Raw genomic sequence first — 16,137 nt, 5'->3', positions numbered from 1 at the left:
AACCAGATTTTTTTTGCCTCTCGTTCAGTTTATCCCGTCCTCGGGAAGGCAGGGTCTGAGAGCGACTGTGACGAATACATCCTGTTGAAGAACAGGACCAAGCAAAAGAACGACAATATGATGACAATAGTGACGGGATCGAAATCTCAACTCACAAAGCAAATTCAATCTCCCACTTCCTCCCCCAGCTGTTCCTCCTCCTCGTCCACGCGATCTCCCCCTCCCTCTCCGTCCAGCCCTGTCCCCATAGAGAAGCGGTCTCTTCATACTCCCCACGATATCACCCCCGATCCCAGGTTGGCCGCGTCTTCTCTTCCTCGAGATGGAGGGGGACGAATGCGATGAGGGTCTGATCAGTGGGGCTGTGAGATCTTCATCTTCGTTCTCCTCGTCTTCGTCTTCGTCATAGTGCCTTTCTCTCATTACTTTATGGGGCTGGTTGCGAGCATCTTTTGTCGCATCTAGATGAGAGATGATTTGGTGCGTTGAAGATGACAACAAAGAGGAGGATGAGGAAGAAGAAGAAGAGGAGGAAGGGGAATAAGGATTGCTGTAAGACATGTAGGCAGGTGTCGGGTCGGGATCTCAGTGACACGAAGCGAGCCGATCACTTCACTTGCCAAGTCTGTCTGACGTTGCTCAATTGCCCGTGGCAGACACCTTCGTATGTTTGTTCTGAGATTCTTTCACATTCTCCTGCCTGCAGTTGATCCGTACCAACTCCGTAATCTCTTTCGATAACAAATCATCACGTCATAACATTTTGCTCATACAGATAAATCGATCCTCTAGTCCCCCTTCGAACTATCCCAGCACTCATGCATCATCCCCCGCTCGGAGTCTCATCTTCATGTCTAGCATGTATCAATACCTCCCTCACCAATCTCACATACATCCCTTCCCCCTCATCCGAATCCGACCCGGCAACCTGGTCATCTACAGCCTTCTCCAGCAGATTCAATTGTTCTTCCTCTTCTTCATGTTTCGCTATCCACAGGACATATTCCTGCTCCGTCCAACCGTGTACTTCGTGAGGCAGTCGTAAAGGTGATAAGACGATGATGTGGTGAAGTACAATCAATGGTGGGATGTGGACTGTCTGAACGGGATTATCTAATGTTTCGACATCGGCAAATAGTAAAGTCCTATCGTGCCACGAGTCGCAATGAGTGCCAGCGTCAGCAGATTCTCGTGGAAAGAGGATCAGGCAACAACCGAATGGGCCGACTCACCTGAACGACCGTAAAGCTTGGTACTCATCTCCGACCTTCTCCACCTTCATCCCACCTCGAGCCCCCTGCACCCGTCCTGTATTTAACAGATTCGTGACTCCCATTTCCAACTCAGTCATATCTCCCGTCAGTTTCAGAGCACCGCTTTCTCCCATAGGTCGAGCGATCGATGCGTGAAGGAGGAACGTGCGTATTATGTATTGGCTCAAGCTCACAACCCTAACTCGAAGGTCAGCCCGCTATATCTCAATCTAGCAGATAGACTTACCAATCCTTCATCATATCACCCAAAGACATCCTTCCAAGTATTTCGCTCTTCACGAAACCAAGCTTGTCGATCAAATCCTGCATATACGGACTGCCTCCGCCACTGCCCATTGACATGGGATCCATCGGTTTCGCAAAGTCTACGCGGTGCATCCGACTGAGAATCGAAGCGAACTCTCGCCGCAGTGCAGAGTCAAGAGTATCGGTCGTGCGCTTGTATGTGGCCTCAAGAGCCTGCAGGTCTATTCAGCTCTGCTTTCGACGATATGCATGGATATGAAAAGAAATCACTTACATCAACACTTGGGCTGAGAGTATCCCACACCTTGCCCACAAAGTCTTGCTTCACATACACTAAATTGAGCCAACAGTGGTACAAACAACCGACCAGCTGAGCGTTGACCACTTGTGCTGGTGTCGCATTCGGTCCAATGAGACTTGTCGCCGTGAAATCTTTGACCAACTACATGAGAAAAATGAGCATTATGTTGATGGGCGAAGCATGAGCGGAAGACCACTCACCATGCCATCGATCTTGTTGACGAAACCATCCAGCACCTTGCTCGCATTTCTGGCTACGGTCCTCACCAGGAGTGGATCGAATCTCGCCGAATCCAGCTCGTTGGTCATGGTCCGCGCTATGCTGATCCCCTCACTCGGACCTGGAGGGTTACCTCGCGCTGACAGATACAGTTGCAAAGCGTTCGAGACCGCTTCGCTCATACGGGAAGTCGATCGGGAAAGGTATAGGGTTTCGAACACAGACACTGAACGGAGGACAAGTACTGCTTCAGGGCTATAGAAGAGCAATGATGGTGTTAGCCTCCGTAGTTTGCATCGTGAAAGAGAACAGTTGGTACTCGCCTTTGGTGCTCTCTAGTATACACGGTATCGGTGTGCACCGCGATCTTCGCAAAAAAGTCGTGGAATAATCTGAGTAATCGAGGATAACCTGTACTTAAAGCTTGTTGCAACCAAGCAGACGCTATAGAATATTCGTCAGCTAGTGGTCCGCGTCACAAACCCCTCCAGCTTACATCGAGCGGCCTCCTTAGTCTGCGCTTCGAATGCTTTGGCCAATGTAGTCCAAAAGGTGAAACTCGGTTTTTCGTCAAGGGTCTGGGTGGAATGATCAGAATCTGCACTGAGTCACGCGAGAACACATCAAGCTCACCTTCATTACTTCATCGAGGAACTCGGTTTGCGTTACGGCGTCGCGCTTCACCTTTAGAACTTTTTCAAGCGTATATACCTGCAAAAAGACCTTTATCAGCCAAGCAAAAAGCTATCTGCCCCATGACCTAGCTGACCTTGATACAGCAATTGGCGATGTCTTCGATGACCCTCTCGAGTCTCGCCCACAGAACTTGTACCCAAATCTGATGCGTAGCATTCGTCGGTTCGGTAGCAGGTCTACCTCGACCTGTAAACTTGATAGCACTATGCGACGATCCTCCGTCTAAAGTCAAAAGGTCAGCGTCTCTTCGTCACCGGTGGGTACGCATGACAGGTTGTTAGACCGACCTTTTGTGGCGACTTCCTTGCCGATCGCAGTAGAGTCGAAAGCCTTGTTGATTCTTAGCGTGACCGCATCGTTCAGATCGGCCAAAAGATTCGAGACCAGTTCGGGAAGCAAGCGAAGATTGTGCGCTGTTTGCAAGGATGACGATAGAAGCGTTTGGTTCTGTCCCAAGACTGTCAGCGCAACGCCCGGTCGGTAGAAGCACGAAGGCTACTCACGAGATCTGCTAATCCGCTGACCACCATACTTTCCATCTCCTGAATGATGTTATCTCTAGCTTTATCTACTATGGGAGCATATGCTTTGACGAAATCCAGCTCAGTGAGCGATATTGTATTACGTCCGTCTATTTCGTCCTCTGAGCCAGACGGCAGTATCAACAAAGCATCTATCTCAACCAAAACCAATTCTCGAGTCAGCGTCTCGCTCGCGTTGACCAGGACTCCGTGCGCACCTAGCTCTGCTACGCTCAGAGCAGCTTTCGCCAATTCTCTTTCTTTCTCGCCCTCATCTCCTGAGCCTTTCTCCGCGCTGCCCATTATACTCATTTGCGCTTCTAACCTTCTCGCAACTACGACGAATCTACTAGCTCTTCGAGTCAGGTCAGTCGCCGAGCCGAGCACTTGTAATCGTCGAACGAGGAGAGACAGATGTTGATGCGGCGTGTGGATCTTCGCATGTAGTCGATCTAGCGATACGTGAAGTGATGCTAAAGATGATTGGATAGGTACTAGATGAGACGAGAGGGAGAGTGAGGTGGTCAGGTGATTCAGAAGCAGCGGATAGGATGATGTTATCTGAGCGAAACGTTATCGTTGTCAGTTTGACTGAAGCCCGAGGCTGAGCAGTAGAGCTCACTTCTTGTCGTAGCTGTTTCGTCACATCCTCCTACAAGCGAGAACAGTGTCAGCAGCGCAGAGTGAACGTGTCATGACAGACGCACAATCCCGTAATTTAGCCTCGCCAATTCTGACCCAACATCCCTATCGCCTTTGTCAATCTCCCCTCGTTTTCCTTCCTCACTCTCAGGCTCATCAGGCCGGTAAGCACGCCCTTGCAGAATCGCATTCGCATACGCGTGTACGTCGAAGGAGTCTGATAAGAAGGGCTTGTGATCTGCGGAAGGGAATATCATCGTTATACTAGACATGGAAGGGCGCCAGCACGAGAAACTGGGAAGGAACTCACCTAAAAACGCGTCCGTGGACATTTTAGCCAGTCTCGGGAGCTAGCTTGGGTATATGTTGGCCTCTGACCCCTCTCTTTCGCTACCTGTGCGGATGATACATTGACGCTTGTGGAACAGGTCATCCTTTTGATACACTTTGCAGAGAAGAGTCGCGATGGAGGAACGCGGACGGGCGGTAACCACGAGAGTAAGAGATCTGAAATCACGTGACCTCACTTTTCACCTCCACAAAGATTTCAAAAGTCCTAGCTATACATTTGTTTTCGAGCGCCCCCTATGGTCTTTCGCTACATCACACAAACAGAACCCAAATAGTCGCATACGCCATGCCGAAGGAACAGATTCGAAAGCGAGGTAGGAGAAAGCCTAAAGCCGACCCGATTGACGAGGCCCATTCTTCTACCAACGCTAAGCAAGAGAGCTTCGTCGAAGCGGAAGCACATACGATCGAGGTCAACAGAGCCGGACCATCAGTAGTTGCGCCAACGGGAATCCACCCAGCTCGTGCAGCTCTATTAGCTGGACGTCCTGTACCTGTCTCAGAAGCTGGGCCTGCATCAGGAGAAGATCACGAAGAGGGCCTCGAAGAGGGTCAAGCGGACTGGACAAGAGGACCTAGGACAGAGTCGGATTTCCCGTTTGGAGTACTAGATCCGGACGTCAAGGCGTACTTTAGAAGTGTAGAAGAGCAAGTCAAAGATTGGGAAGGCGTTTCATCAGCCGGTGAAGAGAGAGAAGGTCAGTCGCTCTTACGTCCGGTATGTGCTACGGACAAGTGCTAATGTTCACATGTTCCTTTAGACCGACAACTGTTCCTTTCTTCAGTCCTTTCCGAACTGCGAACACATGAGCTACCCACAGCGACTGACCCTGAAACATCGATCATTCTTGAACGACTGTTGCCATCTCTCAATGATTGGGGAAGAAGAGTCATCGGCGATTCGTTTGGTGATAAATGGAAAGAAGTGATTAGACACAGGTTCGGAAGTCATGTCGTCCAAAGCTGGATGACTCTCGCTGCGGATACACTGGACCGAGAGGTAAGTTGCTCTTTCATTCGGCAAGAATAGCGATGGCATTGGACGACTTCAGCTGATGAACCGACGCATCGTTCAGGCAAGAGACATCTGGCCAACCCAACAAGCTAAGCAAAACGAATCGGTTGGCAAACTCCCGACAATGACAGAGCTATTCATCACGATCATCGACACCGTGCTTCCTTCCCTTCCTCAACTCTTGTCGTCACCGCACTCATCGCCCCCTATCCGACTACTCCTCTTACTCCTTACTCCTCATCGATCTCTCCCCACGCTCGGCGGTGAATCGACCGAGCGAGGTAATTTGATCAGATCGAAGAGATCCGGGAAGTACAGGAACAATCAGGGAGTAAAATGGAAGAGCATCTTTGGCGAAGGGGATGAAAATGAATCAAAGGGGAAAGGGAAAGGGAAGGTGATAAGGAGAGAGGTACCGGAACAACTAGCTGGACTTAGAAGCAAGATCCGCAAAGAGTTGATGGAGAAATTGGCAGAAGGAGAATGGAAAGCTATGGGTGTAGATGCTGTAGGCAGCGCTACCGTCCAGGTAAGCTATCACGCGTTCTGAAGTCCATGAATTCTCGGAGCTGACTCTTGAAACATCAGTTACTACTGGAGTTTGAAGTGGAAGAAGGTGAAGCAGAGAATGAGGGCTCATTGTTCGACATATTGACCGAGGGTATGATCTCACAGCTGAGTGAGTTTCATTCCGGCATTGATGACCTGCATCGATACGATCTGACGCATCTGACAATAGAGAAATCCCCCTCAACACCCCTCGAGACCCAACCATACCTTCTCTCCCTCCTTGCCTCGCAGACTGGAACTCGGTTGTTCGAGGCACTGCTCCTACTATCTCCTCCCCATATCATCTCCACTATATGGTCAACGTATTTTGAAAAGAAACTCGGCAAACTGGCCGGTCACCCATACGCTAACTTCGTGGTTGCGAAGGGTGTGACTCGGCTGGACAAGGAGCAGATCGAGGGGTTGGTCAGTGAGATCAAGACTGTTAGCGGTGGGAGGGGCTTGATCAGTAAGTCAATCATACCATTCCTATACATTGAGACCGGGCGACTGAAACGACCTTCGTTCGGTAGAGGCTGGAAGAACAAGTGTCATCCAGGCTCTGGTAGATAGATCGGTAAAACTCGTCGAAAGCCAGAAGACCGTACTAGAGGTGAGCCGTCAAGTTGTTCTCGTTATGAATGCAAAGGCTGACTTGTTTATAGCTCCTTTACTCGTGTCTTGAGCTTCCAGTCGCTCAGAAATCAGCCTTGGTCCCATGCTTGATGTACCTGAAAACATACCCCGTGAGTTCTTCGCTGTTTCGCTGAAACCACCTGTCATGATTGGCCTCCACTGAACTCTGAATATGGTAGATGTACCAAGCCATCCTCACCGGCGCACCTGAAGAAGAGAAAGAAGACACCAACGATGTCCCTCCCGAGGCTGTCGATAAGGCTGCCGAAGACGCCGCAGCTGCCGCAGTCAGACTCGCTGCGTGGCAAAACCGACGATCGGCTAAGCCCAAGAACGATGGAGAGCTGGTACCAAACATGCAAGGTTGTTTGATCTTACAGGGTATGATGGGGATGACCGCTGTGACCTCGACGGTGCTTGACAGGTGGGTATCTCCATACAGACGTCTCGCTACGATACGTGTCGCATTCAAATCTTTCTCTTCTCCGCGTAGACCAGCTTGCTGACAAATGCTCTATCCACTCAGCCTTACGGCTCAGCCCGTCGATACATATCTCGAATACGCCAAAAACCCGGTCGCGTCCCACTTTCTCGACAGTATTTTCACGAACCCTTCTGTACCTCCCAAATACCGCCGAAAGGTAATGATGACATTCATGGGCAAATACAGAGATTTAGTGGAAGACAGAATGGGTAGCAGGGTTGTTGACACCATTTGGGAAAAAGCGGATGGATTCATGAAGGTGAGTAGGGTATCTCAGTCGCACTCACGTTCATCATTCACGTGAACCAGGGATCGTCAAACTAATATGGGCCCCATGCAGGAAAAAATCGCTCGATCCCTCATCCCACACTTGACCGAACTTGGAGGATCGCAATATGGCAAATACTTCATCCGTCGAGCCGAGGTCGGTTTACTGGACAGAAGACCAGAAGAATGGAGAGAGAGGATATTCGGTGTAAAACATCATTTTGCACATCAGAAGGAAAATGCGGCGCCAGCATCCGTTCAGCACTTTGCTGCTGCTGTTGAGGGAGAAGGCGAGGGGAAGAAGAGAAAGGACAAGGACGAGATTGATCAATTGTTTGAAGGAGTGGAGAAGAAAAAGAAGAAAAAGGTGTAGGAGGGGAATGATCGGCTTTTGCCTTGGTCAGTCGTGATGTGTCAGATGCATTGGTCTGTCTGGGACAAAATATTATACAACAAATAGAGTCGAGCTTCTATACGATATGCCGATTCCCCTACTACGGTAAACTATCTCGGAGTGAAGGAGTTGGTGGAGCGAATCAGATCTCCCTATTGGCGTACAGATAGATGTCAGTCGTCCGATCATACGCTCTGATGCTGTCCTCTTAGAACTGCATTACTCACTCTGAAGGTGCACTCCTCATATACATGTCGATAGCTCCTGAAAACACGGCGAACGCAGCCCCACCTCCGAGCATCGCTACTGGTCCTGCGTTGCGAGCCAGGATCGCACCCGTGAAGAAACCACCCGCTACACCGTTATAGATATCGTTCTTAGCTCGGTACTAGTGTGAGTAAATAGGGGTCAGTGCCCGATCTACGTCGTGAATGTAATGTCCCATTGGATCTTTTCCGTCCGTTCTGGCCTGATACCCAGTGATCCGGATCAAAAGCAATTTCTTCCTCTCTGCCTAGATCCACGTTTCCAAGATAATCCATCTCCCTTGACTTTGGTCTGCCTGACAAACAGGCGGAACAACCTCTCGCTGCACTCACCCCTTCAATACAACATTCGACACCAGAATAGATCGCTCCGACCTTCGCAAACCCTTTACCGCTCGACCACATTCCTCTCCCCATCTCTTTGAATACGAACATTGTCTGAGCCCTCGTGGACATCTGCGTAGATGCTCTGGATAACGGATCTTCGTAGGCAAAGGTTGCTGACATGAGTGAGAAGAAACCACCGAGAGCGAAACCTGCACGCGTCCAAAGATAGGACAATCAACGACATGTCATATCAGTACGAACGATCTTAATCGATCAACGGAACAGAACGGAACGAAACGTAACGATATATGGGAGAAAGCGAGAGAAGAGTCGGACCCACCTCCTACACCTGCTAATCCGACTTTGAAAGGACATGATTCCGCTGCCATGGTCATGTATCTCTGGTACCTCAGAGCAGTCTGCATCTCTGCTTTCTCCCAATCGGTCGTTCCGGGCGGTAAAGGCTCTTGACCTGGTAGATAGACAGGTGGGAGAAGTGGCGTGGCCGAAGGCAGAGGTATCAATGACATCGTGCCTGTATGCGAGATGCTAAGACGAAGCTCTTGAAGGGATGTTGCAAGATGGAGAGATCAGATGGATGAAGACAGTGCTCGGCATGTCGATGGCGACAAGGAGAATAGTGAGTAGAGACTTTTTTTGACAGACGTTCGGCAGAGATAGAAAGTGACGGAGATTCAGCTCGATCTCCGTAATCTTGGTTCGCGTCGCAATCTCATAACCAGATTGATTTCTTTGTTGACGAGCAACTGAGACGATCATGTATCTTCAGCTTGACAACACACCCAACATGTGGTGAAGACATCACACCGACAGCAAGACTCGCTGTGACGACCAGATAAATCCCTCTCGAAGCCGCTCTGCTGCGTGCCACAAGTGATTCACTCCGTTGGAGCTGATCACTCTTCGTTGACTACCATTCCCTCGCCAGCCTTTTCTTTGCACCTCTGCGATCCGGGCATCTCCCCGAGCGTGTTCCGTTCGATCGACTTCCTCAAGTCCACAATCTTTGGATATCTCCAGCTTCATCATCCTACATATGTACAGAATAACGACTGTTCTCACTGCCAATCCTGCTCAATGCTGGACGACATGAGCAATACTGTTACGCCTTCGCCAGCCAGGCGTCGACCCATAAAGCCGCAAGCCGAGAACTGGGATGACGATTTCGAGTTCGCACTTCCGACTAGCGCTTCGAACAATAAGAAAGTCAACAACACCTCTTTCACCACGTCCGCATCGAAGGAAAATGTCGAAGTCGGCGTCAAGCCTAGTGGTGGAAAGGCTATCCAGGTGGAGGATTGGAACCAAGACGAAGAGGAGGAGGAGGATTGGGATGATTCTCCTCCTCGATCTTCAGCTGTCCCAGAGTTGACACCAGTCATCCTCGCAGGACCATCTCGACAGATGGCCTCTCATCAACAGGCCAACCTTCTCGCACCGCTCAAGATTTCCGTGAATTCTCATCCACAACCACCTCCTCGGCTTTCACCATCTCGCTCCAAGCCATTACCGTCCCCGTCGACTTTCCCAACATCTCATGTCTCCCCCTCTTCAACAGACGCTCAAACAATTATGACCTCACGCTCACATTCCTCCTCAATGCTTACAAGTCCGATCGGACAACAACCGGTTCTACCACGATCGAGGTCCGGTTCAACTTCCACTGGGACTGTAACCAGAAACAAACTAGTCAAACGACATCCGTCGACATCGTTCATTCCCGTGCCTACCAGGTCAACATCGGCCACCTATCATGACTTAAGCGCTTCCATGTCGTTCATACCATCTGCCAACCGGAGCTCACCCAATCTACCGCACCCACCCCCTGTGCCTCCTTTACCGAGAAGTACTTCTGGCGAACAGATGCCTCCTCCTCCGCTGCCTGGACCAAGTCACGGTCTGGGAAGATCGAGAAGTCGTTCAATATCCAAGGCGAGGTCAGGGGGTAGACAGGACGTCCGGGTCTACAATATACCTTTCTCGCCATCCAGAGAGGACATGCAGGACAAGGAAGTGGACGAGGAGAAGCAAAAAAGACCAGGTTTCTGGAAGAGACTATCTGGAATTCCGACGACTAGTCGAGATGGTGAGCTGGCAAATCCTTCTTTAGGATGAAGAGGTACAGCTAACAGGCAGAGGTGTAGCTGCGGTACATTCGTCACAACATCGTCGACGAAGAAGCTCTTCTGTAGGAGGTAAAGGTCGTGTAGAACCCTCATCACCAAAACCACCAATACCGTCTATGCCTCCCAACTTACGGACCCCCAGCTCTACTTCTGCGGTCTCAGCTTCATCATCCACCCGATCTGGACCGACATATGCGTTTTCAGAACTGCTCCGACGATCGTCTAGCAGTTTATCTCGGCGTTCTGACAAATCAAGAGATGCGCCTCCATCATCATATCCTTACCCATCTGGGATTGAGCGAGTCAGCACCACCAGTATCAACGCATACCATTCACCGCCCGCTATGCCAATCTTGACTCCCTCCAGGAGAGGAGATATCACACCTGAATTACCGTCGTCATCGTCGTCGTTCTCCCGTGGATTTCATCTGCCATCGCCATCTCCTGGCTCTCCTTACCACTCAAGCATGTCCAAGTATCAGGATACTGTTCTTCCAATAGCGAATTCAATACCGCCTTTACCTCACTCCGCGTCCTTCCCAGGTCCTCTCAGACCGGATCAAAGTGATACTGAGACTGAAGCGGATGGCGAAACACCAAAGAAGCGGAAGAAAGTCCGACCGGTTTCTACTTTGCCTGCACCGAAAATGACGAGTGGAAAGGGATGGGATGGTGAAGGCTGGAGGGGTTTTATTGAGCTCAAACCTCGGTCAGATCAGTCAGATAACATTGTCGGATTACCAAACGAACGGGTTGCGTTGACCTCGCCTCAATTGTCAACGTTTGTATCCACGACATCCAGCACTTTGAAAAGAATAGGGTCGCTGTCAAAGAAGCATGGCCGGAGACTTTCGGGGGGGTGGAAGTTTGGTACGGGAACTTCTCCTGGTCTAAATAACTCAAAAGATCGTGCTGCGACAAGCGCATTAGAAACTGTTGCCGGCTCCCCATCAAAGCTTCCAAAAGGGGCAGACACCATGATTATTTCGTCGAAAGTGGAAGAGTCGATGCGATCCGCTATCCGAGCAGGTTCAGTCTCCGCTCCCAATTCAGCTTTCAAATCCGGTCCAACTCATGATGATCTGGCAACCTTCGCTGCGGCACCTATTGGACCTTCCGAAGGCGAGGTGTCAAGCATGATGGACGCGAAGAAGAAGGATAAGCATAGAAGGAGACAGAGTTGGAACGATTTTGTCATACCGCGAGAAGTAATGGAGAAGCAGAAAAGTCTGAAGGAAAAAATTGGGGCAGTCAAGATGTTCGCTGGTGGAGTGGATTGTGAGTGCGATCCTCGTTGTTATCACTGTCAGCTCGCCGAACGTATGCTGATCAGGACGTATCGGACACCAGCCCTGAAAAACCTACTGTCAACGCATGATGAGCTTCGTCAGAAAGCTTACGCTAGTGGGTCTCCCTCCGAAATAGCCCATTTCCAGTCTTTAGAGTGGGAGTTCTCACAGTGGTGGGAGATGGCCACGGTTCTCATTGAAGTGAGCTCGACAGGTCAAGATCCTTCTACTCAAGTATCTTTGTCGGACCCGCCCCGATCAAGGCGAGTCACCATGGCAAGCGACGAGGCAAAAGTAGCCAGTGAGGCCATGCGCAAGGCCTCGTCGGCACCCGAAGACCCAGGCATAGATGTCAGTCTTTCGCGCGCACGATTGCAAGAGGGAAATCGAAAATCGAGTCTTCCTGATCCCGACGAAACAAGTCTAGGCATAACGACCACCTCGGCTCCTCCCAAAGCTTCCCCTCCTGATCAGTGGCGGGCGTCAACGGGACGACAGGATCTGTCGAAAAGACAACTGGAAGTACTTCGAACGATGCTGCGCACGCCTGTTGGCGGAAGGGCAAGTGGTAGTTATAGAAGCTCGCGCCGACCGAGCTTGGGCGGACGTGCGTCTAGCACGCTGTCAGCCAGTATGACAGCGAGTAGCCTACTGCAATCTTCGCCTGAAACGGTGATCAGCTCAAGCCTTACTATGACGCGGAGTTCCTCTCGATCAGTGTCCGTGGGAAGATCGGACACCCCGAACGAAGAGTCTTCGATATCTTTCCCTGGCCCAGGGGACTCGGTCCATATTGTTCCGTCAGAATCATTGCCAAGGCCAGTCACAGCCAGTCGTCGAGCTCAGCCGAGGCCCGAACCTCTTCCAGTTGCGACGCCAACGACAATTGCATCAAAGACCATGAAAGAACGTCGGACGAGTAGAGCAGGTCTAGCGGGCCTCAAAGAATTCTTGAGGTCGCTCAAATCAAGAGATCGACTCAGTACCAGCGGACCCGATGGCGGATCATCACCTATGAGAAAGTTAAGATCAAAAACGAACAAAATGTCTACCTCACCACCTGCCTCTCCAATCGAAAGTGGCGTATTTTTTGCTTCGAGAATGGATCAAGGCTATCCGGATGCAATGTTCTATCCCACTTCCACCTGTCGAAATTCCTTCTCGGCTCTTGGACCGTTACCTGCCGCCAGACTACCCGGCTCAGGAGCGACTTCACGTGTTCCGTCAGATCAGTCTCAGATATCGGTCCAAACGCAGTCTATTCAGTCAACCGCGTCGCCTACGGTATCAGGCACTCCCAGCAGAAGTACAAGTCGGCATCAGTCTCCTCGGATGGAGAATACGTCTCCTCAACTCAACGCCCTTAGTCCGGATGCCCCGAAACGACCGAGTCTCCGAAACATCTTCCGGACTTCCTCTGGAAACTGGTCAGAGCTCATCAGCGGTGGCAGTGGCAGTGGCGGTAGCAGTCACGGCGGAGGAGGTAGTCCAAGTCTGTTGAAGAAAGCGTCGACTCCGCGCTTACCGTTCTCGGAATCAAGGTTCCGTTCAGGCAAACCTATCTCTGGAAGTCCGAGTATGAGCAGAGTAAGCGTCAGCGATCCTATGCCTAAATCGGTATCCAGTGCGACATTGTCCGCTGCGACCTCTACATCGAACCTCATATCGCAGTCGAATCTTTCTGAATCGAAAGAATTGGGGATGAAGAGTATTGTCAAGTCTGAATCGAGCAGGACACTCACCGCTGAGAATGGAGGAGATATGACACTTCGTCCTACTAGGAAGAGCAGAGTGTTAGGTCTGGGATTAGGTTTGGGATGGCCAGAACGTGAACGAGAAGTGGTAGCGGGAGAATTATCTCAGTGGCCTGAGGGTGGAAGCTACGCGTCAAGCTCTGCACCAATTGCAGTCCCATCATCAGATCAGAGTTTACCTGATGGCATCGCCTTTGCAACTTCGCCGAACGCGTCGTCGCCAACGAATATGGACGACAAGCACGACCATTTGCCAACGATGAGTCGAGATGGACCCAGTGACGATTTAGTGGTCGCTCTCACACCGGAGAATTTGCCGACTTTATTGGAATATATGCGGCAATGTGAGAAGAAATTGCAGGAGTGGAAAGAGAGGATTGGAGAGCTGGAACTTGCGAGGGATTATCAGACTTAGTCGTACTATTCCTTCTTGTTCATCTCCAGGTTCATGGCCTAGATTGCTATCTACACTGTGTGCGGGTCCGGTTCAGACCATCTTGCATCCTTGCATCACTCCGTTGAATCGCCATTCAGAAATCACTTGACTGAGCGATCAAGCCATGCATCCAGTCTACTACTTTCGACTGTAGTTGCATCGCATACAACAGCAAAAGGGTCCTTGTAGTATCATCGCCAACGACGCCATTGAATCCTCAAGATCATAAATGATCAATGACACCTGGACCGACTCGGCCTTCACCTCCCTCTGTTCGCCTCGCTCTCCACCAACAAGACCCTCTTCAGAACCTGCAAGATCGACTTGCAAGCCCAGGTCCATCCCTCTTCAGCCGTACTGTCCCCTCCTCCTGATGCAGATGCAGAAGTGTTTGATGATGGTGTGGTGGTGGTGGTGGTGGTGGATGAGGTTCCTCCTAGACCCATGATTGACATACTGGGTAAGGTGAGTGGCATTGACGATATTCCGGGGAGCCGGATAGAGTGATTTGATATTCTATCTTTATGGATCCTTACAAAAAGCAGAAAACATCAGTCAAAATGTCTCCCCTTTGACCTTGAACATCGTCCAATCCAAGCTATGTCACTCACTCGATATTCCCTTTTGCCCATCCTTTCCCTTCTCTCTTCCCAAACTCTATCAGTTGTCTCAGACAATCCAGCAACGCCACCATGGCATGATTGAACCGTCTATTCTGCAATAATCTCGCCGGCGATAGATCTGACGAAGCGTAGAGCTCGTAAGAACCTTTGGAAGGCGGTAATTCTTCTATTCTAGAGAAGGAACCCAGCGAGACTATCTTGTATCTGTATTATGAAAGGACAATCAGTCAGCTTTACCCTTCCTTGTTTCCTGATGAACCCCACTCACGTCTCGAAAACACACCCCACTTTATCCGCTATCCTATCCAGACACAACGCCACAAGACCCCAAGCCGCGTTGATCTCCTCCCAATCGACCACCGGTCTCCCGCCCAATCTCAATCCGTTGATCGTACCCACTGAGATGCCGCCGGAATTGGGCGTGAGAGGGACATTACCTATTTGGAAGGCGTCGTTGTATACGTTGGTCGATTCCAGATGGGTCAAGAGTGAGCGAGAGAGGAGCAGGTGTGTTTGGGCGGTAGACAGGGATGACTTCAGGTGTTCAAGGTGTGTCGAGAGGAAAGAGTGACTCAGAAGGTACCTGCCAACTTAACGTTAGAATGTTCGCATGACCTCTCAGGGTCAGATACAAGACCCACTCATTCTCTTCCCGTTCCACCTCTTCCTCATCTGCTCTCACCCTCTCTGCCTCCGTCTTGACCTGATCCAGCTCCTTCTCCTTCTCCTCCAGCACAGATACCAACCTCTCTTCTTCCTCTTCCAGTTCCTTCTTCTTCTTGATCAACTCTTCCCACTCCGCATCTGTACCTTCGATATCGTCCTCGCCCAACCCTTCGTCCGAATCTCCTTCGACCTTGATCGACGACGATCGCCCACTTCTGATCTTCTCTCTATTCCGCTGTATCCCCTGTTCGAATGCTAAATACGCATCTCTCTCCCTTCCCAATTCCTCCGCTTTCTTCTGAAACTCGGTGGTGAGCAACGTCGTACACTCCGTACATAACGGATGAGAGATATCCGTCTTGGCCGAGAGGATCGAATGGAGTTGAGCAGCAAGATGTTGTGTGTGGGGAGGGATAGGACTACTCGACGGTATCGAAACCATTGACGATCGGTCTGGTTTCGGTGGAGCTGGGATCAGAGCAGAGTCTGATAAGAGGATGAAACTTTCGGCGACACTTCGAGAGGTACTGGGTCCAGCACCCGGTGTGGAAAAAGGGAGATTATTCGCCTCTGCCCATACTCGAGCGGCAGGTCTGGACGAGGGAGGTAAAGCTTTGAGTCTCTCCGATGGGGAGATGTCAGATGGCGGTGATGGCTTGGGAAGAGCTGAGGCGATAGATGAATATTGGGCAGGAGTGAGAGAGACTATGGATGGGTCGAGTATGAGAGGCTGCGGATGTCCACGTTGCCATTGTTCAGCGAAGGCAGTCACGGTCAAGAGGGAGATCATACTGACCTGATGACATCTTTGACAGATGTATGAGTCGGTTCTGTTCTCTGAATTGGACATTGTTTTGAATGGCACTGGATCACTGACGAGGGAACGAGCTTGTTGAGCATTTCAGCTACAATATACTGTTCATTAATAATCAACATGCATGATCCCCTATCTGCGCCGTCAGATATGGGGGGAGCAAATAACAACACATGGCGGTGCCCCACAACTCCTGGGGACCCCGTGGTCGGATCAACCA

The 16,137-nt window shown here is 50.6% G+C and overlaps 5 protein-coding genes across 5 annotated transcripts; 2 read left to right on the top strand and 3 right to left on the bottom strand.

Moving 5' to 3' along the window:
- Positions 1-823: 823 nt before the first annotated feature.
- Positions 824-4,231, bottom strand: IAR55_001131 (uncharacterized protein; the record flags this gene model as incomplete). Its single annotated transcript, XM_066944259.1, has 15 exons — positions 824-1,145; positions 1,233-1,451; positions 1,501-1,733; positions 1,795-1,962; positions 2,022-2,295; positions 2,364-2,484; positions 2,537-2,618; positions 2,674-2,751; positions 2,810-2,958; positions 3,024-3,183; positions 3,240-3,409; positions 3,476-3,818; positions 3,880-3,909; positions 3,965-4,137; positions 4,210-4,231. 15 exons carry the CDS (start codon positions 4,229-4,231, stop codon positions 824-826), a joined length of 2,544 nt encoding a protein of 847 aa, XP_066805460.1.
- Positions 4,232-4,536: 305 nt separating this feature from the next.
- On the top strand, positions 4,537-7,574 carry IAR55_001130 (uncharacterized protein; the record flags this gene model as incomplete). The annotated part of the gene is made up of 10 exons (XM_066944258.1): positions 4,537-4,948; positions 5,012-5,250; positions 5,327-5,794; positions 5,854-5,944; positions 6,005-6,283; positions 6,348-6,427; positions 6,480-6,560; positions 6,630-6,874; positions 6,977-7,193; positions 7,275-7,574. The coding sequence occupies 10 exons, from the start codon at positions 4,537-4,539 to the stop codon at positions 7,572-7,574; spliced, it is 2,412 nt and encodes an 803-aa protein (XP_066805459.1).
- Positions 7,575-7,818: 244 nt separating this feature from the next.
- On the bottom strand, positions 7,819-8,718 carry IAR55_001129 (mitochondrial import inner membrane translocase subunit TIM22; the record flags this gene model as incomplete). The annotated part of the gene is made up of 3 exons (XM_066944257.1): positions 7,819-7,983; positions 8,195-8,397; positions 8,529-8,718. The coding sequence occupies 3 exons, from the start codon at positions 8,716-8,718 to the stop codon at positions 7,819-7,821; spliced, it is 558 nt and encodes a 185-aa protein (XP_066805458.1).
- A 568-nt stretch (positions 8,719-9,286) lies between these two features.
- On the top strand, positions 9,287-13,793 carry IAR55_001128 (uncharacterized protein; the record flags this gene model as incomplete). The annotated part of the gene is made up of 3 exons (XM_066944256.1): positions 9,287-10,295; positions 10,354-11,613; positions 11,686-13,793. The coding sequence occupies 3 exons, from the start codon at positions 9,287-9,289 to the stop codon at positions 13,791-13,793; spliced, it is 4,377 nt and encodes a 1,458-aa protein (XP_066805457.1).
- A 281-nt stretch (positions 13,794-14,074) lies between these two features.
- On the bottom strand, positions 14,075-15,953 carry IAR55_001127 (uncharacterized protein; the record flags this gene model as incomplete). Its single annotated transcript, XM_066944255.1, has 5 exons — positions 14,075-14,345; positions 14,426-14,641; positions 14,706-15,020; positions 15,079-15,833; positions 15,900-15,953. 5 exons carry the CDS (start codon positions 15,951-15,953, stop codon positions 14,075-14,077), a joined length of 1,611 nt encoding a protein of 536 aa, XP_066805456.1.
- Between the last annotated feature and the right edge of the window lie 184 nt (positions 15,954-16,137).

The sequence above is a fragment of the Kwoniella newhampshirensis genome, chromosome 2 (assembly GCF_039105145.1).
Source record: "Kwoniella newhampshirensis strain CBS 13917 chromosome 2, whole genome shotgun sequence".
Classification (NCBI taxonomy): Eukaryota; Fungi; Basidiomycota; class Tremellomycetes; order Tremellales; family Cryptococcaceae; genus Kwoniella; species Kwoniella newhampshirensis.
The sequence above is the reverse complement of the archived record's forward strand: the minus strand, read 5'-3'. Positions and strand labels throughout refer to the sequence as shown.